A 24785-nucleotide genomic window follows, 5' to 3' on the forward strand; every position below is an offset into this window, starting at 1 on the left:
GAATGCGCAGAAAGAAAGCATCTGAAGTTAGCCCGCAAGGTGGCGGTCTTATAGTGGCCCCAACATCACATCTGGATCCAGGGACCCAGACACAGAGCCACACGACAGCCCCCTGTCAATAAGCGAGGGGATTGCTCTTAAAGTTTCCGGATCCAGTCTGGTGCCTGGTGGGAAATTCACAAGGTGAGGAATCTGCAGCAAGAAGTCGTTATCACAATATGAATTAAGGTGTAGATTTTTAGGATTCTGCGTATCACAGCATGTTGAAAATCCATTATTATTTTGGTAGGGAAATATTTGTTGCTTTTCCGATGGATTACAAACATGAATGCTTGGTAGTGTATTTGGGAGTTGGGCAAATAGTATGCCAGTGTTGTTGCTGTTATGGTATTGTCTGTGTATGGTGTAAATTTGGTTAAAAAGGGGGCCACAATTTAAGCATCCCAAATACGTGATTGAGTTGATGTTAATATGTTAGTTGTAGTGTACTTCAGTTATTTACCTTGTGTAACGCTCTTTCTGGTACATACTCTATCTAACCACATATCGCACACCGTGTTAAAATCCCCAGGCACCACACTGGATTTTTTCAAAGCAGTCACTCCTACGCAACCGTAGTGTGGTACCACCTGACTCCATACTGCCTCTTGAATTGACGATACACTGTCATATTTAGGAGCCACACATGCTCAATGGCAAGTATGTCTATGTATATGGCATTTCTAGAGCGCAAGCCTAGCAAAAAAGCAGCGGAGCCATGTACATATTCAAAGACAAGCATAATATCAAAGAGTAAGAGGAGAGGAAGCTAGGTTGTGGATGGTTAATGCACTGTGATGTAGTGTTCTTTAAAGAAGTAAGTCTTCAACTCTTTCATAAATTGGAGTACCATTGTGGTTGTTTTGATGGCTATAGGGACGTTGTTCAAGATCCACGGTTCACAGATGGAAAAGGCCTCCTGTCTTGTTTTTAGTTTTTTTACACTTCTTAGACTGTAGTCTTATGGTGTCCTTGCCGTGGGACTGCCAAGCAACTGGGCATTCAATAAAAGTTAGGGTTATAGGCATCACGTTTGTACTGTATCTTGTTTGTTGATCTTGGCAAATAACAGAAATTCTGTGTTGGGTGGGTTGAGCTTCAGGTAGGCACTGGACATGCAAGCCTAAATGATTTGTAAGTAGAGTTTAAGGCGTGTAATATCTCAAGCAGAGGAGACTTTCAAGTAGAGTTGTGTATCATCTGCAAATTAGTGAACCCTAATGCTTTATATATAAGTAGAACATGAAGTAACCCCATGCATAAGTTGAAGATGACATGAGAAAGTATGGAGACCTGGGGGTCCGCAAGTGATGGAGATTTCTTGTGACCTTGAAGTTCCCATGAACAAATATGTGCTAGTTAAACAGCCAGGCTTAAATCTAATTATGAATCTGGTGAAGGGGCAAACACACCTTCAGAAATGGTTTGTGGCTACATACTCTGACAGCAGGCTTTTGCTTTATTGGCTCTGAAACAAAATGGAGAACAGTTTTAAAATACATTTCCTAGCCCCTCAGTGGGTGCCAATGTGTTGGGGTGTAGGTTGTTTTAGCTGATGCATGGGAAGCAAAAAGAGAAAACGGCAAATGAAAAAGGACGTTTAGAGGTGGAATGGAAATTCAAATTAAAAGTATGTGCTAATCTTTAATTGAGTTTGACCGAATTGTTACAGTTTCACAAGGCCTTGTGAAAGATAGATCCTTCTTAGCCATCAGACAAACACAGGTATGAAGGTGTTCCCTATTATCTTGAACACAAATTAGTTATATACTGGCTCTTCTTTGATTTGGGCTAGAGCTCTGGAGTTCCAATCTTGATTAGCAGTCATGTATGTAGGTGACATATATACATTGTAGCTAAGGATAACCCAATATTGCCAAAATTATTTTGGTGAATGCTCTGGGAACATACTTCTATCCTAATGGGAGTAAATGATTACTTTCTCATCACAAACCCTCTGTGGTAAAGTTAAGTACTCACTATACCAAATACCCATCTACAAGCGGAGTGATTGAGACGTATACAACATCTAACATATGGTATGAAGAAGAGACAGCCCATTCCAGGAGTCAACAGGAATCTTGAAACACAAAAGAAGGCTTGCCTTTTAATTACATTTACATTTTTCAGTGGAAAGCAGACCTAGGGGCTGATTTACAGATTGGCCGATGGGCTTCTCTATCACAAATGTGACAGCTATCCTATCCACCTTATTACAAGTGCTATATATCCTATCCTATGATACTTGCAATAAGGCAGAAGGAATATCCACTTGAGTAATGCATCTGCTAAAATCAAAATTAGGCCCTTGCATTTCAGTGATCGCTTGGGATGAAGCCTATGTGCGCATGTTGCCATGCAGCCTGAAGAGCATGGAAAACAGAGAGGATCGCAATTAAGGATTCTGAAGTGACCACTTTAGTTATGCATTACTGTAATTCCGAGTCTGCAGTAGCATTACACATGATTTCCTTAGAGAACCAGGAACACAGTAGAGGAAAATAAAGAAGATAATGTTTTAAGCACAAATATATTGGGGTAAGAGGTGAGAGAGTTGAATTTCTACCTAGTGTATGTCAATAAGCAGCATCCTATCAGTCAGTGTGCGTGTGTGAAAAAGGTTGCTGCAGCAGCAAAAAACACTGAACACAAATACCTAGCTGGATTTTCGACAGAAATAACGGAAGATAGCTACTGAATACTCCACGCAAGAACAAAACTTACTTTACAGTTCTTTTGACAGAAGTGTATACAATGATTGTGTTGTTTTAATATCTACTTACCTGTTCTCTTATTTCTTTCATTTTCTCAACTTTCTTGAGCTTTGTTGCATATTCGTGAACTTCTTTTAACCCAATATCTGTGCAAAGACGGACCAGGAATCGAAGACCTACAATTAAACGTTAAGATCAATTTTACAAAGTTTTCAGTCTGCATTTATTAGCAACTTCCTGGCCCAATAGCTCAAAGAAACAACTTCTATTAAATTTTGATAAAAGAGAGGAATCGCCCTTCAGGTCGCTTTCACTGAATTATCCAAAGGCAGCAGACTGAATCCACAATTTTTGCAACAGTTCATCACACCAGTCATTTTCAATGCCAGTAATGAGGTGCTGCTTACATAAAAGCACAACCCATGCCAGCGATGCCAGTTTCACCTAATTTTGGATGCTCAACATGTTCAATGGACACCAGAATAAAAACACTGTAGACCTGAATTTTCACATAATGTTTTGCAAAAAAATGTAAGAAAGAATTTAAATGGTCCCAGAAGAGGGCCATGGGAATAGGTAATAAGGAATCTGCAGGAAGATTTGAATCCATTAGAAATAGTTCTACCAACATATGGAATCTACTTTTCTGGTCAACAGTCAACTTGGAGATTACTCAACTTGAAGATTTCCATAGCACCTCCAAACAACAGAGTTAGACTTCTATGAATTGAAACAATAACCTCTAACAGTATAAAGTTTGTCACAACTGCTCTACCAAGTCTAGCCTTATTCCATACATTGGACTAGAAACAGTGGTGTTTGGTGAACATATACACACACTCCTTGTAAGTGTGCCAAAGTTGCTCCCTTTTACTGATTGAGCCCATAAAGCTATAAGCTCACTTCTCGCTTTTGTGCTACTTTGTAATATATTTTATTACAAAGAATGATCCAACAAAAGTGAATGTGTTCCCCGTTGCTTATTCTAAAACATACTAAAATATGTAACAAATTGCTGGTGATTAATCCTGTGTTTCCCTCATCTCCACACAGAAGCGGAGAGGCCTTCTTAACTCTAGGCAATTGAATCGTTCCTCTCTGTTCAGGGAAGCAGATGTGGACAGAACAAAATCATGGCTATTTTCAGTGCAAGACAGACCCCAGGAACTGCCTCTGGAAGGAAGGAATACAGCGTCCTGGAAACCACACTGCCACTGAAACAGATTTTGAATAGTGGCGTCACAGAAAGCGATAGCAATCCACCAATCCTTCTAGCAGTTGTAAAGGCAAGGATAAATGACAGAAAGTGAAGCTAGCAGCAATGCATCAATTTAAAAGGTGACCCATAAGGAATGGAAGACACATTTAGGCTATAGTTGTAAAGCAAATTAATTTTCAAGGCTTTTCTAGAATCTACACACTATTGGAAAGCAAAAAACAGAGCTTTGTTCCATGGTTTGTAAGAAAGTTGAAAAGGCTGCCAACTGACCCTGAATAGTCTCTATATTTAAATCTTAATTCTGCAAAAAGGGACAAATGCAAGATAGAAGAAACATCTGTTGTTACGGGATTAATGACTTTTTGAAAACACCACTTAATATTCCTGTTCCACTTTCCTGAATTATTTGGTGTTCTGGATAAAAACCAGCACTATGACCCCGGCGGTCGGAGATAATGTGGCAGTAGCACTGTCAACAGGCTGGCGGTACTTACTGCCACACTATGATATCAGCGGATTATCTGAAGCCAACCCGCCAATGTACCACTCCGACTGCCATGGCAGTAGAAGCCGCCAGGCTGGAGATAACCATCTCCAGCCCGGTGGTCGCTATTGTTCCACTGGCGGTACCATGACCCTGCCTACCGCCATGGTTTCTGTGGCGTTTGTAACGCCATGAAAACAATGGCGGTAGGCCCTATCAGTGACAGGGAATTATTTCCCTGTCACTGATAGAAGGCCCCCCCCAACACTCCCCTGACACCCCCTCTTCATCCAGGCTCCCCCTCCCTACCAACCTCCCCCCATACACACACACACACTCATTCACACAGACATACACCCATACATACACGCATACATTCATTCATGCACACATCCGCACATACATCCACACTTACACGCAGACACGCATTCACATTTCCATTCATACACGCACTCACACACATGCATACATGCACATAAACAATACTAAACACACACTTGCATTCACGCAGACTCATACATACATGCACACACACAACACCTCCACTCCCCATTCCCTGTTGGAAACCTGACTAACCTGTATCCAGGGGGTCTTCCGGCAGGGGATGGGATGGGGCACTGCTACCGCCATCAGCGCCCGCCATCACAACACCGCCAGGCTGTATTATGTTTCATAATAAGGCTGGCGGCGGTCTATTTTATTACAAATGCATTATGGCTTGACACACTTGTAATAAGGCAGACTGAATATCTGTCACACTTGTGCTGGAGCACCTTTCTGCCAAACTCTAAATCAGGCCCTTAGTCTTAGGCTATCAGAATGACTTCCAAGTCTAGTTGTTTTATTTTCTGAATCACCTGAATATGACAGGGATGGTGGTAAGACATTGGGTCAGGGAAACCTCCAACTGACAAAACATTATTCACCAAACATGTGTGGGGGTATTCCACTGAACCACAGAGAGATATGTTGGACCGGAATGTCACCCACTCCCCTTACCCCCAGTCTTTCCCGACCCTGAAAATATCTGTCCCACGATTTTCTTTTCTGTGGGATTAACAACCAGTGACTAAGGGCGCACTAGTGACTAAGGGCTCCCTTACTAAGTGACTAAGGGTGCATTTACATAGACTCTTAGGCCAGTGTTTCCTCTTTACATCATGTCATAGACGAAGGTGGTATTTTTGGCTAGACTGATTCTGAAAGTCCCATACAAGAGGATGTTGCACTTTCATAGTTAAGTATATTGCCCTTAGCTTCAAAGCATTAATGTATAACGTTTTTATTTATGTGGCCCACAAAGTCCACTATTAGATTTGTCCCCAAGGCTCACATCTCATTCTATTAATGAAGCTTCTAAGATAACAATTTCCCAGCGTCATTCCAGGTGCAATTCTTTTCTCTGTACTTAGATGCATGAGTTTTTCTGCTACTGAAGAATGTTGTTTAGGTTCAGAGAAGCTTAACGTTTTTTGTGGCAATTCACTTTTATAATGGCTCCATTGCAGTCTGAAGCTTGATTAAAATTCCATCTTGAGGAACTAGAGCAACGCAACAAGCCATGAAACCTGACAAGAACAGGAATGAGACTGAATGCAGGTGAACTCCTAGTAGAAAATGTGAATCATTTCTAGGATGCGGTTTACAATTTCTTGAGGGGAAAATACTCATTACACTATTGTGAGGGGGTAGAGACATTAAGGTTGATATGGAAGGTAAAACTTGCTACATTTTGGAACAAAGGAAATAAGACTGGCTCTCTTCCTTGGCCTTTCTTCCTTTCCAGAGGACCTCATCTGTGCGGTAAATTGACTCTCTCTTCACCTGCTACACTAGCTTTTCAGGGAGTGCCTTACTTAGAAAGATTACATTTTCCTGTATGGTTGCTGAGCTATGGGTGAGAGTGACAGAGAAGCATTATAGAACAGGTACCTCAGGAGGGCGGGGAAGGAGAGGTTGTGGGCGGAGGCGCCATCTACTCAGAAGCTCTTCTCCCTTGCACAGGTGGAATTCAAACAGTATACATAGCTTTGAACAATTGCTAAGTGCCAGTGATTGCAGAACAGGTGGCTTAATTCAAGGATAGCGAGAGTGGCCAAGGAGATGTAAGAGCACTGACAAAGTAGAACACACTAGTTCAGAGCCAAAATCTCCAAACAATGCCCATGTCCAAATACAGTAACGGCACAGACAGATCACAGACAAAGAGCCTCTGTACATGGCAGGCACTCTACCATTGCCACCCTCACCAAGTGCCAGCCATCAACACCCTTTAAGCCACAGGCACCACTGAAGGTAGTAGTCTGGTTACAGCTAGACACTGGCTTGGGCACTGCAGAGTTGTTAACAACATGCACCCTGAACCCTTTTACTGCTAGACCTCCTCTCAAATACCACACTGCCCTCATTTGCAAAGTACCACAATCTCTTCTCTTGAATGCCACCAATGTTCCTTTACAAGCCCCGGTGATTAAACACCCACCCAGATGCCAAACACCAAGGCTCACAAAACTTCAACTAGGTCCAGAAGTCATCCCTTTCCCAAAACCAGCAAGGTTTAGAAATAAACACAAACACTCCCTTACAAAAACTACTCAATCACTCACGTTCAACACCCCCCCCCCTACACACACATATGGTTTTGACCAATTTACACCACCGAGGTGGCTCTGCTGGCAGTCACTTATGGCATCCAAATGAATCAACAGTGGAGGAAACCATGCTGCGTTTACATTATTGGATCTCAGTCTTTGATACTATCTCACATACCTCCTTTGTTGATCACCCCAGGGAGATCAGTGATCTTGCATCAGGGTGGCTGATCTCTTTTCTGAGTAACAGGTCTCAGGCAGTGTACCTCATGCCATTTCGATCCAGCGATAACATGTTGACGGTAGAGTTATGCAGGGCTCTGCTTTGTGTCACACAATGTTCAACCTACATATGATTTCTTTAGCAAGCCCATTCATAGTTTTGGTTTTGCGCTGATATCACATGCTGATTATACAGAAATTGTGTTATCTTTTGCTGGGGAACCAAAGTCATCCAGGCAAAGGTTTCTCAGTTGCATGTTGGCTGTGGCTGACTAGATGAGGTGTCACTCATGTAAACTAAATGTGTACAAAACTGAGTTACTTCTTCTGGATGTGATCAGTGACCTGGTACACCACCTTGGGGGTCATTCTGACCCTGGCGGTCCGGGGACCGCGGATGCACCGCCAACAGGCTGGCGGTGCATCCAGGCGTATTCTGACCGCGGCGGTAAAGCCGCGGTCAGAAATGGGAAACCAGCGGTTTCCCGCCGGTTTTCCCCTGGCATGAGGAATCCTCCATGGCGGCGCTGCAGGCAGCGCCGCCATGGGGATTCCGACCCCCTTACCGCCAGCCTGGTTCTCGCGGTTTTGACCGCCAGAACCTGGTTGGCGGTAACGGGTGTCATGGGGCCCCACCAAGATTTTCAGTGTCTGCATAGCAGACACTGAAAATCGCAACGGGTGCAACTGCACCCGTCGCACCCTTTCCACTCCGCCGGCTCCATTCGGAGCCGGCATCCTCATGGAAGGGGGTTTCCCGCTGGGCTGGCGGGCGGCCTTCTGGCGGTCGCCCGCCAGCCCAGCGGGAAACTCAGAATTACCGCAGCGGTCTTTTGACCGCGCAGCGGTGTTCTGACGGCGGTACTTTGGCGGGCGGCCGAGGAATGAGGCCCATTGTGTCCTGTGGATCTGGGTCCTGCTCCCATCCCTACAGTAGTGGTTAATAATTTTTAAATCATGATGGATACATCTGTCTTGCACTATACCAGAGGTGAGGGCATATGTGCATGAGCACTATGCCCCTACAGTGTCTAAGCAAAACCTTAGACATTGCAAGTGCAGGGTAGCCATAAGAGTATATGGTCTGGGAGTTTGTCAAACCCGAACTCCACAGTTCCATAATGGCTACACTGAAAACTGGGAAGTTTGGTATCAAACTTCTCAGCACAATAAATGCACACTGATGCCAAACCTACACCCATAGGGCATCTTAGAGATGCCCCCTGAATACCAATTCGACTTCTAGTGTAGGCTGACCAGTTTCTGCCAGCCTGCCACCCACCAGACATGTTGCTGGCCACATGGGGTAAGTGCCTTTGTCACTCTGTGGCAAGGAACAAAGCCTGCATTGGGTGGCGATGCTTCACACCTCCCCCCTGCAGGAACTGTAACACCTGGTGGTGAGCCTCAAAGGCTCCCCCCTTTTGATACAGCGCCCCAGGGCATCCCAGCTAGTGGAGATGCCCGCCCCTTCGGCCACTGCCCCTACCTTTGGCGGCAAGGCTAGTGAGAAAAACAAGGAGGAGTCACCCACCAGTCAGGACAGCACCTAAGGTGTCCTGAGCTGAGGTGACCCCTGCCTTTAGAAATCCTTCATCTTAAGTTTGGAGGATTCCCCCAATAGGATTAGGGATGTATCCCCCTCCCCACAGGGAGGAGGCACAAAGAGGGTGTAGCCACCCTCAACGACAGTAGCCATTGGCTACTGCCCTCCCAGACCTAAACACACCCCTAAATTCAGTATTTAGGGGCTCCCCAGATCCCAGGAAATCAGATTCCTGCAACCTGAAGAAACAAGAAGGACTGCTGACCTATAAGCCTGCAGAGAAGGAGGAAGAGGACAACTGCTTTGGCCCCAGCCCTACCGGCCTGTCTCCAACTTCGAAAACCTGCAACCAGCGACGCATCCGACAGGGACCAGCGACCTCTGAAGCCTCAGAGGACTGCCCTGGACTAAAGGACCAAGAAACTCCTGTGAACAGCGGCCCTGTTCAAAACCAGCTACTTTTTTGCAACAAAGAAGCAACTTCCAAAGACTGCACGTTTCCTGCTGGAAACGTGAGACTTCTCACTCTGCACCCGACGCCCCCGGCTCGAGATCCAGAGAACAAACACCTCAGGGAGGACTACCCGGCGACTGCGAGCCCATGAGTAACCAGAGACGACCCCCCTGAGCCCCCACAGCGACGCCTGCAGAGAGACTCCAGTTGCTCCCCCTGACCGCGACTGCCTGTAACAAGGGACCCGACGCCTGGAACCAACACTGCACCCGGAGCCCCCAGGACCTGAAGGAATAGAACTTCAAAGCAGGAGTGACCCCCAGGTGACCCTCTGCCTAGCACAGGTGGTGGCTGTCCCAAGAAGCCTTGCCTGCCTGCACCGCTAGAGTGATCCCCGGGTCCCTCCATTGTTTCCTACCTAAAACCCGACGCCTGCTTTGCACACTGCACCCGGCCGCCCCTGTGCCGCTGAGGGTGTGTTTTGTGTGCCTACTTGTGTCCCCCCCAGTGCTCTACAAAACCCCCCTGGTCTGCCCCCCGAGGACGCAGCTACTTACCTGCTGGCAGACTGGAACAGGAGCACACCTGTTCTCAATAGGCACCTATGTGTTTTGGGCACCTCTTTGACCTCTGCACCTGACCGGCCCTGAGCTGCTGGTGTGGTAACTTTGGGGTTGCCTTGAACCCCCAACAGTGGGCTGCCTATGCCCCAGAACTGAGACTTGTAAGTGTTTTACTTACCTCCCCCAGGAACTGTTGATATTTGCACTGTGTCCACTTTGAAAATAGCTTATTGACATTTTTACAAAGACTGTATATGATATTGCTTTTATTCGAAGCTCCTAAAGAATCTAAGTGAAGTACCTTACATTTAAAGTGTTTACTGTAAATCGGGAACCTGTGGTTCTTAAAATAAACTAAGAAAATATATTTCTCAATATAAAAACCTATTGGCCTGGAGTAAGTTTTGAGTGTGTGTTCCTCATTTATTGCCTGTGTGTGTACAACAAATGCTTAACAGTACCCTTTGATAAACCTACTGCCTGACCACACTACCACAAAATAGAGCATTAGAATTATCTACTGTTGCCACTATCTTACCTCTAAGGGGAACCTTTGGACTCTGTGCACACTATTTCTTACTTTGAAATAGTATATACAGAGCCAACTTCCTACAGGGGTGCCATGTCGACTTAGTCTTTTTCTCCCCACCAGCACACACAAGCTGTGAGGCAGTGTGCATGTGCTGAGTGAGGGCTCGCCAAGGTGGCATAATACATGCTGCAGCCCTTAGAGACTTTCCCTGGCAATAGGGCCCTTGGTACCTGGGGTATCATTTACAAGGGACTTATCTGTGTGCCAGGGCAGTGCCAATTGTGGAGGCAAAGGTACAGTTTTAGGGAAAGAACACTGGTGCTGGGGCCTGGTTAGCAGGGTTCCAGAACACTTTCAATCATAACTATCATCAACAAAAGGCAAAAAGTTAGGGGGTAACCATGCCAACAGTGGCATTTTCCCACAGAAATGGTCTGCTTAGTGACAGGATGCCCTCTTCTGGGTGTACCGAAGGCTACGAAGAGTTGGCTCAATTTCCTGATTGACTTTGTTCTGTGTAAGTAGAACTTGAGACATCTTTTCAAGTCGAGAGAATGGAGCGATCTTTCTGCTCCAGTCTGAGGTTGTGCAAAGAAAGACTTCAGCACTACTCGCTCATTAATCTGAAAGTCTGATGGTACTTTAGGGATAAATTTAGGGTTGGTACACAGGATAACTCTATCCCCACTGAACTGTAGAAAAGGCTCTTGGATTGTAAATGCTTTTATTTCTCTGACTCTGCGAGCAGATGTAAAAGCTAAGAGGAGCGCTACTTTCCATGTGAGGTATTTGATGTCTGCTTTATGGATGGGTTCAAATGGTTCTTTCATCAACTGACCCAAGACTGTATTAAGTTGCCAAGCTGGAGGTGGAGCCTTAACTGGAGGAAAAGACCGAAAAAGACCCTTCATAAATTGTTTTATAAGTCTATGAGACCAGAGGAATGGTTTTTTAGATATTCTTCTGTATCTAGAAATGGCTTCCAAGTGAACCTTGATGGACTCAAGGGCAAGACCTGAGCGTGCTAGATAAAGTAGGTAAGATTTGTTCTGGAGTGGAAGAAAGGGGTGCATGTTCTTGGAGACAGACCACAAGCAGAAGCGTTTCCACTTGAATTGGTATGTCTTACTTGTGCTATCTGCACGCGCTTTAGCCAGGATGTTCTTACAGTCGTTAGGAATATCTAAGTGGCCAAACTCATTGAAATCATGAGCCATACAAATAAGTTGAGAGACCTGGGATCCGGGTGCCTCACCTAGCCCTGATTGGTGGTTAGCAACTCCGGAATCAGTGTTATCCTGATGGGTGGACACGACGACAGCAACAGTAGCTCTGTATACCACGGTTGACGTGGCCAGGCTGGAGCAATTAGGAGTATTTGACAGGGCTCCAATTTGATTTTGCTGATCACTATTGGGAGTAGAGAAATCGAGGGAAAAGAGTAAGCATAAATCCCTGACCATGCTATCGAAAAGGCATTTCCCCACGACCCCAGTTGGTGATGCCAGCTTGCTTAAAATTGGCATTTTGCGTTGTGGGACGTCGCGAAAAGGTCCAGATTTGGCTTTCCTCATCTGAGTAATATTCCATCCAGCATATCCTGGTTCAATTTCCATTTGTGGGGAGATGTGCTTAGCCTACTCAGCGAATCTGCAGTGATGTTGTGTACTCCTGGGAGGTGTTCTGCCTTTATGTGCACAGAGTGCTGAATGCACCAGGTCCAAATGGTCTGTGCTTCTTTGCATAGCAGATGCGACCGAGTCCCGCCTTGCTTGTTGATATAGTGCATGGTGGTCGTATTGTCCGTTCGGATAAGCACTGAAGAGCCTTGGATTCTTGGAAGGAAGGCCTGCAAAGCCAGATGCACTGCTCGGAGCTCGAGGAGGTTGATGTGAAGAGTGGTGTGGGAAGGGGGCCATTTGCCACTCACTTGGAGGTCCTGCAGACATCCCTCCATTGATGCGTTCGTTGTTATTGTTAGCAGAGCATAGGCCTCTGGAAATGTTCCCGGGTGTTATCCACCAGTCAAGGGAAGCTGACATACGTGGTGTTACATGTATTGTGTTCTCGAAGGAGCCTTGTGTCTGCTTCCATTGCTTGTTGAGCTCCTCCTGGAGTGGACGCATACGAAGGTGACAGTTGGGAATAAGATTTATGCAAGACGACATCATCCCCAGTAATGACTTGTAGAGTCAAACTGAAAGAGACTTTTTTTGTTGAATTATTCCTGCTAGCTTGCTAGCTTGACAAGCTTGAGTTGTCTATCCACCGCTGGATAAGCTTTTGTTTGGACTGTATCCAGTATGGCGTCCAGGAAAACTATTCTTGTGGTTGGCTGAAGCTGGGACTTTTCTCGGTTGAGAGTGAGGCCCAATTGTCTGAAAAGGCGTAAAGTCGCCTTGAGAGAAAGGCGTACTGACTGGATGTCGGAAGCTTTCACTAACCAGTCGTCCAGGTATGGAAATATTTGATGTTGCTTGCGCCGTAGATATGCTGCAACAGGGACTAGACACTTTGTAAAAATTCGTGGAGCGGACTTGAGCCTGAAAGGTAGCACCTTGAACCGAAAGTGCCGGCCAGCTACCATAAATCTGAGGAACTTCCTGGATTTTGGGTAAATGGGTATGTGGAAGTAGGCGTCTTGCAGGTCTAAGGAAGTCATGTAGTCTGCTCTGTTGAGAAGCTGCAAGACGTCTTTCAATGTCACCAAGCGGAAGGACTGTTTTTTCACATACTTGTTCAGTTCCCTTAGATCCAGGATGGATCTCCATAGACGAGATTTTTTTCTGATTAGGAAGAAGCGAGAATAGAAACCATTTCCCTTTTGTGAATGGGGCACCAATTCTATTCCTCCCTTGGGTAACTTCACCTCCGTTTCTAGGTTGAGAAGATGGAGATGTGTTTGACGTACTGGGGAGGGAGGTGTCTACGGGGGCATACATGTAAATTTTAGAAGGTGACCGAAATTTATTATGTCTAGGACCCACTTGTCGTACATTATCTGACACCAACGATGAAGGTGTTGCTTTAGTGAGGAAGGAGAGGCAGTCGGCCATTGGAGCTTGTCATTGCCTGCGGGGGGATCTTTGGCTTGCCTCCCTGACTTTCCTCTGTCATGAGGCCTGCTATATGCCTCTGCCGTCGGTTTTCTTTGGTGATATTGGGGTCTGGAGGGATGGAAGTTATAGGAATAAGCTGGGTACCTGTAGTGCTGGTAATCTCCAAGAAAGTAAGACTGCCCTCTACCTCTGGCACCTTGAAAGGGTGTTCTCTTATATTGCAGGGAGCCTACCGATCTGGCAGTATCTGTGTCTGTCTTGATTGTCTGAAGAGGGCGTCGTCGACATGTTTGCCGAAAAGGGCTTCCCCATCGTAAGGAAGGTCTAGAAACTTCGTTTGGACCTCAGGTCAAAAGTTGGTGGCCTTAAGCCATCCTTGGCATCTTAACACTGCTGATCCAGCCAGAAGCCGAAAACCCATAGCAGCAATATCTAACGTACAGTCTATTATTTCTGAGGGCGAGCGCTGTCGCTCCAGAAGAATTTTCCTAGCTTCAGCCTTGCTAGATTCTGGAAGGCCATCTAACCTATCTTTCATGGAGTGCCAAGGAGTTCGCTGCCCGCACCACAATGGCAGACATCGAGGAGAATCTTTTACCGATGTTATCAAGGCGCCTACCTTCTTTATCCGTAGGCGCGGTCAGAGGTGCAGTAGGGTTCCTCAAACATCGTTGGGACACTTTAGAAATCACTGAATCCTGCTTCGGATGCCCTGACAGGCAGGCAGGAGCATCATCCGTTGCCTTGTAATTTTTATCCAGCTTAGGCAAGACCGCTGGCACAGTGGCAGGATTACGCATTATTTTCAAACCGTGATTCCACACATGGTCTATAATAGTGATAGCCCTGCTAACCTTCCTATGAGGCTCTTTAAAGTCATACAAGAAACAATCTTGCTGCGTCACTGGCATTTGCAATTCAAATCGTGCAGCAGCTTTCTCCAATAAATTATGGAAAGTGCCAATATCCTCTGGAGGGGACTCAACAGAGGATGGCTCTGGGGAGGCAGGCGTTGACAATACATATTCGTCCCATTCATCCTGTGCTGAAATTACTTCCTCATCTTCAACTTCATCATCTGATGAAGCATGGGCTTGCAGATCTTGTGGCCTTTGTGGAGAAACCTGCGGAGTGGTAGGATGAACCTGCAGGTGTAGTGGATTACTTGGTGCTGTAACCACTGGCTCGGGAACGACTGCAGGCTGTTGACGGAAGCGTTCTTCATAATCTGCTAGCATGGCTTGCAGGTTAGAAACCAGACCGGAGAGCAAGCATACCATTCCCTGCTGCTGCTGTTGAGGAATTGGATCGTAGTAGTGGTGGTCATAATACGAGTCATCGTCACAATGTTCCTGGCATTTTACATGCAATTGTGATGGGCTCCTAGCCGCTCCATATTCTCCATCATCATCTGAATCATCATCACCATCCAAGAAGTGTGATGGTAAAAGTCTTGACACCTTACTTGGTGATGTTATGGATGGCGTTAGATGAGATTTAGATATCCTTTTGAGTGGGGTACGCCCGACGACTGGTAAAGAGGCAATGAAGATGGTCATTGCCTTTTTATAGGCATCATCTAGACAGGCGACGACAGAAAATCCACTGTTGTCGATGGTGGCATAGACGAGAAAGTAGCCATAGGAAGCGTTGTTGACGGGAGCATCGACGACGAAAATACCGTTGTGAGATCAACCGTCAACGGGAGGGTCGTCGACGAGTAGAGTCCTGGTGATGAGATGGGTCGTCCCTTCGACGAGGATGAAAGCGTCGTCGACGAGGATCCTGAAGCTGCCGCCGTCGACAATGAAATAGTGACTATAGTAGAGGTCACTGACGATACAGTCGTCAACGAGAACACCGTCAGCAATGGTGCCTCAGACAGTGCAGATCCTGGCTTTTTGAATTTATGTTTAATTTTCAGAGGCAGCATAGATGGCTCAGAAATAGTCTTCTTTAAGGATTTTTTTGAGGGAATCTGATCCTTTTTGGATGCCAGTTAACTTTTTCTCTGCAGGGCTGTGGATTTTTGAAGAGCCCTCAGATGACTTTTTTGGAACCTTTTTAGGTGGTTCCTGAATATCTGAGCCCTAATTTTTCCTTTTGACGGGCGTTTTTAAAGCAGATATAGAAGATGAAGCACTGTCCTCGTCAGAGGCTGAATGGCCAGCTTTACCTTTCTAAAGCCACAAAAGAAGATGACCCTCTCTGTCTTTTAAAGTCTTCGTAGAAAACTTTCTACATATCTTGCAGTCCTTGGTCTTATGACTTGGGTAGAAGCAGTAAATGCAATCATATTGTGGATCATCCACATATAATCTCTTCTTCAGAGAGAAGGCACAGGATCTAAAAAGGCTCTTTTTTGGTGTCTCTGACATGGCAGCCAGTTTGACGCACCAGAAGAAGAGAAGAAAATTCAAATTCCAGGGAATAGGTTTCTGAGAAAAACATTTTGAGCACAGCTCAAAGGAGACTCCTCAGCACGACGTGTGGTGGAAAATCTGAGGGAAGGCAATTCCTCACAGGAGGTTCTAAGGGGTGGTGCAGGGTGGTTGGTTGAATTTTGAGTTTGGGTCTATTTTACAAAATTACTGTGATAGGTTGCTAAAATAAGGCCTAATGCATGTAATGTAGGTATATATTCAAGCATATCTTATGCATTCCACTGGGGACTCCCATCTCGACGACGGGGAAGTATTCACGCATGTGAATCTATGAAAGTTCCAATACTGGAGTAACCACAAAGACACCTCCATCAACTGCACCACAACGGGAGCATCCTTTGAGCATCTTTTGCCTGTATCCTCAGCATCACGACCACTCCATTGATGTCTGTGGCGGTCGTTCTGGAAAGTCTGGAACTCACTCTAAAAACACTCTAGTGGCCAGGAAACTGTCCAAAGTGTCCACTCTGGCCTCCTAGACCTCTGTCCAGTCAGAATTGGTCACACAAACCGGGCCGGAGTAGCCAAACTAACTTTTCCCAATTTTTCAAAAGTTTACAAATGTTTTGTTGACCAATGCTTGTTTGTGGTTGCATTTAAAAATACCTGCATCTCCGGAACCCTCTAGTGGATTTTGTTCACTAAGGTCTCTAAAAATTCACACAAATCTAATCTATTGTTGTAAATTGGTGTCCAATTTCTTTCATGTTTCTGACTTTCTTATTATATTGTTTGGTGCTCCTAAATGCTTGACACTAAGCTCCTCTGCCAAGTCTTACTGTTCGCAGCCACAGCTACCAAGGGTTGAGCTTAAGATTCAGTAAACAAGCCTGACTGGACCCAAGAAGCTATTTGAGAGTGTGCTGCATGATAAGGCCCCACAGCAACATCATATATTACACCCAACTCCTCACACAGGTCTTTCAGAGAAGAAAGTACTTTTGATTTCACAGCACTACAAACTATTACACAATTAGATATCAAATCTAAGGTTAAGTGATTTCACCCCAGGCTTGTATTGGAATGTTACGCATGCTTGGTTCCCTCCTTGCTGCTTTTACAGCATACCCTGTGCCTAGAGCGGTCCACTCGTTAGTCAATTTTAGACAAAATGATGCATAGATGTATGTTTCACTAAGCACTCGCCACTGGGTAACTAGTGGATTGGTTCACATAGTTCTTCAGACCAAATGAGTATTACTAAAAAGGATTAATCCTGACCACATGTACAGTCTCTGTAGAGCATGCCTGGTACCTGCTCAGCAAACAACTTGTTGAAGGATTCTGCCTAGTGGGCAAAAGCTGGTGTTCATGTTGGCATCTTCAGTGGCGACTCTGTTTATGACGGTGGAGCTGCCTCTTTCTCTCTCTCTTAAGCAGACAACGTCAGGCATTAGCTTTGAAGGAGGGATGGATGAGGGCTGGCCTTTGAGAGATGCAGTCATTGGCAGTTGTGACCTCTCGGCCAGGCTGTCCCTGGTAGATGCAGACTGCAGACCAGGACTTGGTGGTGACTTGTGGCAGTGCCAATCCCTTGACTGAAATGCTGGTTGATATGGGCTTATGCAGTTGTGCTTCTTAACACACCTAACCACTCAGGGATACCAGGTAACCTCTTGCAGCAATCCATGATGATGATACCACTGGGTAGTCAGTTTCTTCTGGGTGTCACACACAACAGGGGCACAGCTGTCCTCCTCCTCCTGCAGGGGTGGCTCTCTTCGTCCTGCTTTCAGGAGGCAGGTGTGTAGGTGCTAAGAAGACCAACAGCTTTTACAGTAAGTTGCAGACTGCAGGTGATGTCCCTTCACATCTGGGAGACTGGCTGGTCTCACAGCAGCTGTACCAGAGTTTTAGAAAACCTAAATTCAGGGGCCTTATTTTGCATGGAATTAGAAAAAAATTATCAGTGGAACATAGGGAACAGCATCAGGTGGAAGGAAAGAACAGCACCTGGTGAAAAAGGGTACAGCACCAAGGTGGAACAGGCCAGGTGTAAGATGGAGCAGAGCCAGATGCAAGAAGAGGAAGAACAAGCTACAAGGCTGGTAGAGCTTGGAACAAGGTGAGCATGGAAAGTGCAAAGGGGAGTAGAGAGGTTGCAAGAAGAGCAACAAAGGGTACAGATGGAAAGTCAAAGTCTATGTAAGGAGAGCCATTGGCTTGTGGCGCCGGGTGCAAACAGCAACAGCGCAAAGTGCAAGAGGGAGAGGTGCTTGAGAACAGCACACTGCAAGAGGGAGCAGCGCATGGCCAAGGGTAAGGGGCAGATGGTGCGAGGGGGAGAGTAGAGGCACTGGGTGCTAGGGGGAGCAATACAGGGTACAAAGTAGAGCAGCACTACTGAACATGAGGGAAACATTGCAAAATTGGCCAGAGGAGAGTTCAAGGAAAGTCTGGAGGCTGGAACTGCAGTCAGTAAAGTTACTAGAATGTAAGCACAGCAGTGGAAAAACTGCTACAGTCGAAAGGAGACAGGACGGTCAAACAGAGCAAACGTAAAATGGTATGCTGTTCAAATTGGGAAAGTAGGAGTTTAGATGGGGTAGACTTGGGAGTGGCAGGGGAGAAAAAACATGAAAAGGAGGGAATGTAAGAGGTATGAAGGTGGCTTTTTGAGCTGCTGTGAATGGCAGGGCAGTGAAGCTAGGCACTGGGAAGATATAGTAGCAAGGCTGACTAATTGATAGGAACTGTGACAACTCAAAAAGGGAAAGGAGGATGAGTCAATTATAAGTCTCTCTCTTCAAACGCAACACGAATCATACAAGACACCACACACATATTGTGCATTAGAGTATTTATAAAGTGTGTATGTATTACTCACAACTTAAAGGAATACATTTGTAGTATTTGTATATAAATTTTAATGCGACAAAAAGTTGGTTATAATTAATTGACAATGTTGTACACAGAAGAACCAGTTGGTGATCTCTGGTTCATTAATAACTTGAATATCCAATTAATTTGACTAACCCCACTTCACCCACTAGGATATTTACTGATACATTTGTTCACATCCTACTGCCAATGACCGACTTCGCTATAGAGGCGTTTAACATAAAATCAGTTAATTTGCATATGCAAGTACTCACTGGTACCAGTATGTATATGCTGGTACTACTAAATACTAGTACTAGGGCAGGGTATCACATTCTGCTATGTGTGCAATATTAGTAACATTCTGTAGATCTACATGCAGGATTCCAGATGAATCTATACTTAGCAGGCATCGGAAAAACCCAAAATCTTCCTCTGTGCAACTAGAAAACCTAAAGATCTATCCCTCTCTATGTAGTGCACACAGTGAATAGACAAAATAGATGTCATGTAAATAGTTCTTACACGCAAACAAGCACTGTACGTCTTAGGCTGGTATATGTGACACAGTCCATCTCCAAAGATCATACTTTGTATATGCTATATAAAGGACATGGCCAAAGTCTATGCCCTTTGAGTCCTATATTCTGTATGAAGTACCAGCGACAGCACAGTAACATAATTGCTAAATAACCCCAAACACAAAATTACACACAATAGTAGACGATCCTAAAAATTGCAGCCCAAAGCCTTTGGAATTTACTCCTAAAAAGCATCAGCAGTGCACCCACCTAAACTCTTAGCCAATTTAGGAATCAGGCAGTGTCCCAATTCATGCAGTGGCACACCCTTGATTGTGTAAATTAATGCACTTTCCCTGGCACAGGCACATACTCGGACAGTTTGCACCTGTCCTGAGAGGGGCAATTCAGTGAAAGACAGTGCCACGGTTTGAAAAAGTAACTCCATCTTTACCTGCCAGTGGTTCTGACCTCATTTTCAAGGGGGGGCGGGGAGTGTCCACTGAAGAACTTTGTGGTGTATCACTGCTCCCACAAGTGGAGGAATACCTGGAGGGAGATCCTGGGAATCCAAGCCCACTCTCAAAAGAGGACCTCTTGGGAGAGCAATTAATGTTCGCCAGTTTTAATGTGGCACAGTGGCACACACAGAGACCGCCGCCCAGTGGCATGTGCGGTCCTGCATGATTTATATTACAGAAGGGGCCGCTGCAGGGTCCGAGTCCCCTCTGTAATTCTAATGTGCTCTGTGGCACAAAAATGGGCACAATCACCTCTTTCCCCTTACTCCTGAGGCTCCTTCTGTAATGTGGTCTCTATTAGGTCAAGGATTCATCAGCATAAACAAATCATTGACTTCATGAAAAGCTACAAATTCCCCATTCCCTGTAAATTCATATAGCCGCAGAGCCACTAGAACACCACATACAAGCATCAACTCAAAAGCCACTTCAAACAAGAATGACATGGCCTTGGCATATACTTGAAGGTGAGTCTCTGTTCCTGGACTGGTTATTTTTGATACACAGTTACAACATCCAACATCCATGTTATCTGCTGAACAAGATAACACAATAAAATAAATAAAACATGTCAGTTAGGCACAAGCAAACCTTGATGTGTATTTTCTTTATTTTTTTTATTTTAGTTGATTTTTTTCTCTTTAAACTCCTTCCGGAGTCGAGAAAGGAATGAGTTGCCAGCAGAGTGCTTGTAATATGGAACTCTATAGGTTAATTTCTATTAATTTATAACTCAAACAAAACTTACATTCAACATTATCTGGAAATTTTCGGTGAATCTCTTTATACGTATCCAGTGCTTTCTGGTAGTTGCCTGAAATAAAATAAACATAAGTATAGTTTTTCATAAGAGTTTCTTTGAGTGCTCTATACATCCCTGTACACAATAAACAATGGAAATGGCTGTACCTCCATTTTAACATACAGTAAAGGTGTATATTTAATGGTAATAAATAACAGTGTGTGAGGTATATTTGCGATTAGCTATAAATAATGCACACTGACTACCAGCACAACATCCAGGGCCTCATTACAAGTCTGGCGGTCACAACACAGGGAACCAGGGAACTGTCAGCTCCCCCAGGATCGAGATCCCGGTGGTCTGGAGGTGGCGGCAGAACTAATCTGCTATTTACGACCCCCTTCTCCGCCAGCGGTTTCATGACAGTACGACTGCTATGAAAATGCTGGCAGAGAACGGGTGCCGGGGGGCCCAGGCTCTACACCGTTGCCGCCAGATCAATTATGTGCCGGAGACAATGCTGATGGTTGTTTCCCGCTAGGCCACTGGGCGGAAACTCTGGTGTCCGTCTGCTGACCTAGCGGGAAACTCTTAGCGGGGCTGGCAGGGAGGTAGCCTGTATGGCAGCAACCTCCCTGTTGGAATGAGCCCCCAAGTCTGGAGACATCGTTTAAGTGTGATCAAGTCAATTAGGTGACATATTGATTCTCAGCTGTCATTACCCTACGGGAAGAGCAAAGGAGCATTTTCATTTCTTGAGAGCAGATTCACAATGTTCTGAAAAACTTTGGTTGTAAAGCCCTCTTAAATTAGTTTGAGACATTTTTTCAAGTAGTGTTTTCCAGTGTCAAACTAATCTAAACACATTTCACACAGACTCAAGTTCTTATGAAAAAAATGCTGAAGGAGCGGGCATGACCTGGGCAGCCAGGAAGGCAGATATTCTCTAGAGAGTCCCGGCACACGACCTCACCATCCAACTGCATTCAGTTTCAACCAGCAGAATCACACCATGTGTATCCTGATGCAGGGCCTGCTTTTCAATCTAGCGATGCCCTGGTGTTGAGGAAGTGTTCTGCCTGTCGGTCACCCGATGTCCAATTACAATACTGGCTTCTGGAGCTGGGACGGGACCCATGACAACCTCCTATGACAACTGTTGGAACCTGGGGTGGCCCGATCTCCCCCTGTATTCATCTGTGGATCTGTATGTACCCTCAGCTGGTTTACGGCTATTAGAGGCCCATGGCTGTAGCCCACCATATGCATGGACACTAGGGATTGATGGTGGGTGGCTTGGGGACTCCATGAAAAATGTCATTTGCTCCTTGCTCATAGTTTCTGGCTTTTGGTGATCGGGCAACTCGGGCCGCTTTGAGGTGCCATGGGGCACATCTTTCACACTATGTGAGAGATGCCTGGCACTCCTCTTGCTCCCTTCTCGGAGACCCTCCCCAGGTGGGGACCAAGACTCAGGCTTTGGGGTGGTAGACTGGTTTCCTACACACAAAGGCCTAGCTTGGGAGCGCTGCAATGCAGAGATAGTGCCTTCTTGGGTGGCTGATGGACTTAGGGTCCCATAACCAGATCAACCCCCACACTGGATAGAGATCTACAAAGGTGCTTGGTATGACCCTGGCAGAGCAAGGAGGCACCTCAACGGACTGAGCTTCACCTTAGCAAGATAAGTGATGGGCTCTCCCTCTTGACTGATATTACTGGGCCTTATATGCAGGTCTTGACGACTAAGTCGGCCCCTGGCCCTCCAACTGCTCTGGGACTCACTCAGCTGCTCAATCATTTTGTGGGCCCAGCCCTGTTGCAAAGTAATTTGAGTTGTCCCCACCCAAGGGGCCTGAAATCCCAGGACTGATGGCTAGAACAATTTGTGGCTCACCTTTATCCTGCAGACCCAGTTGACTGCTTGTGCTGCCTGTATGTGACGTGGAGGTCGGCGTTGCACTGGAAACTGTTGCCTGCAGCACTAGACTCTCACTGGACACAGTGAACAAGACACAGTCCTGATGCCATTATGCAGAGGGACCAAATACCACTTTCAAAGGTACAGACCAAGACAGACAGATTCACATCACCTCCACTCATACATCTGGATAGATGGAATCAAGCACTCCCCAATTCTTCCTCACCTCCACCTACCCCGACGTCCCAGGCATAGACCCTGTCCTACAAGCGATCCAGGCATCCTGAACAGTCCTTGAAAGCAAAATTGGCGAAGTAGGCTTAGGTGCTGTGCTACTGAGCAATCACCAGCTTCTTGACGCCACACAGTCGGGATGCAGGACAAACCACAGTCTAGAAACAGCACTCATCACAGCCACAGATGACATCTGCATGATCCTGGACAGAGGAGACATGAGCCCTTATCGTCGTGGGCCTCTCTGCAGCTTTTGACACAGTCAAACATCCCATCTTCACCATAGGCCTGCACAAGACTGTCTTCCAAGGACCCACTCTTCGCTCGATCTGTTCCTTCTTAAGGTATAGAAATCAAGCTGTAAGCCTGGTACCTTACTTCTCAGAACCCTGCACACTCATCTGAAGAGTGTGCCTCGAGGGTCATTGCTCAGCCTCACCCTCTTCAATGTATACATGATCCTTCTGGCCAACATCATCCAAGCACACAACATCAACAACCTCTCCTAGGCAGATGATACACAACTCATACTCTCCCTCCTGGACAAGACCCAAAACACAACAAACAACCTCACTGTTTGCATGACTGAAGACACTAACTGGATGAAAGCCACCTGTCTCAACCTCAACAACGACAAGGCAGAAGTAACCTCACCATGGGACTCCAACTGGTGGGCGGCCAAACTTGGACTCACATCCACACCCAGTGCCCACACCAGGATCCACAGAATAATCATCAACAGCAAACTGGACATGGCTGCACAAGTAAGTCCACGCCATTGCAGCATCCTGCTTCCACACCCTGAAGATGCTCAGGAAGGTCTTCAAAGGGCTCCAAGGCAACACAAAAAAACTGTCAGTTACATCCTAGTCACCAGCAAGTTGGAATATGGGTATACCCTCTACACCACGCAACTCACTACTAGACCACAAACGATCAGGAACTTGTCAGCCAGAATCATCTTCAACCTCCCACACAAAACGTACATCACAGCACACCCCAGGAAACTACACTAGCTCCGGATACATAAACATGCTCAATTCATGTGCCTCATACATACACATACAAGGCACTAAACAGCTCAGACCCCACCTAACAGCTGCATCTACTTCCACCAACCACCCAGACACCTCCACTGAGTAGGACTCCTACTCACACACATCCCTCATATACACAGAAGCAGATCAGGAGCACAGGCATTCTCCTACATCACTCCTAAAGCATGGAATGGCCTCCCACTCTATATCAGAGCCTTCTCCTCTCCTCTTGAGTACCGCAAGATGAAGACCTGGATTTTCAATTAACCAACCTACCATACTCAGGATGAGGCACACACACCTGCTCAGCGCCAGGGTACCCTGGAAGGTGACAGTGTGCTTTACAAATACACATAACATAACATCATGCCATGACAGTTTATCAGTCGGTACTGGTAACTCACCGGAATAGAATACGCTAGTAATTAAAACTAGGATCTGAAGCTACCCTCAGGCAGCTAGGCTGGTATAGCACCTTGCACCTCTACAAGTCCCTACTAATTAATGAGTCAGATTGTTTTACTGCTCTGAGAGAGAGGTGGGGAGGTTAGGTGGGGGGTCCCCTGGATGTGAGTGTGACTGGAAGATCACCAGGATGACCACATGAGAATTGGTAATCCCCTCCCAGCTGCACATTATATAACTGAAGTACCTGCATATGTTCTGCCTTACCCCTGAGCACCTGTGGAAAATGCGCACACCCCTCTCACCTGCTGTGAAGTGTTTGGGTTACATGCATCCTGCAAACCTTGAAGGTTATAGAAAATGTATTATTTATCGTCAATTTCAAATACACACAGATATTTAAATATACTACTAGAGCTATATTGCCTCATAAATGTTCTGTAGCTACCGACCGTTCTTCTACCATGCTGAGTCCTAACACACTGTTTTCCACTTACCTGAAAGTTCTCTCACCAAGTAAACCGTTATTTTCATCTTACTTATTATTAATATTGTTTTGCATCATCCCCTTTTTATGCCTCTCAACAGCCTTCAAGCATTCATGCTATTGAACTTATGAAAAACTGTTAAGGACCCACTATGATATTCAGGGTGTGTTTGTTAAAAATCATGGCTATGGTCATCTATTTCTAACTATGTGGAAAATAGCCTTTTCCC

At 45.7% G+C, this 24785-nt stretch overlaps 1 protein-coding gene across 3 annotated transcripts in view; it reads right to left on the minus strand.

The window, feature by feature from the left end:
• IFT88 (intraflagellar transport 88) overlaps positions 1-24785 on the minus strand; it is a 497265-nt gene that overhangs the window by 169622 nt on the left and 302858 nt on the right. For all 3 annotated transcript variants that reach the window (XM_069202281.1, XM_069202279.1, XM_069202280.1), the window contains exons 22-23: positions 20478-20543; positions 2823-2929 (exon numbers count right to left, since the gene is read on the minus strand). In XM_069202281.1, coding sequence (XP_069058382.1) covers positions 2823-2929; positions 20478-20543 — 173 coding nt within the window. The remainder of the gene's footprint in view (positions 1-2822; positions 2930-20477; positions 20544-24785) is intronic.

Source organism: Pleurodeles waltl, chromosome 8 (assembly GCF_031143425.1).
Source record: "Pleurodeles waltl isolate 20211129_DDA chromosome 8, aPleWal1.hap1.20221129, whole genome shotgun sequence".
Classification (NCBI taxonomy): Eukaryota; Metazoa; Chordata; class Amphibia; order Caudata; family Salamandridae; genus Pleurodeles; species Pleurodeles waltl.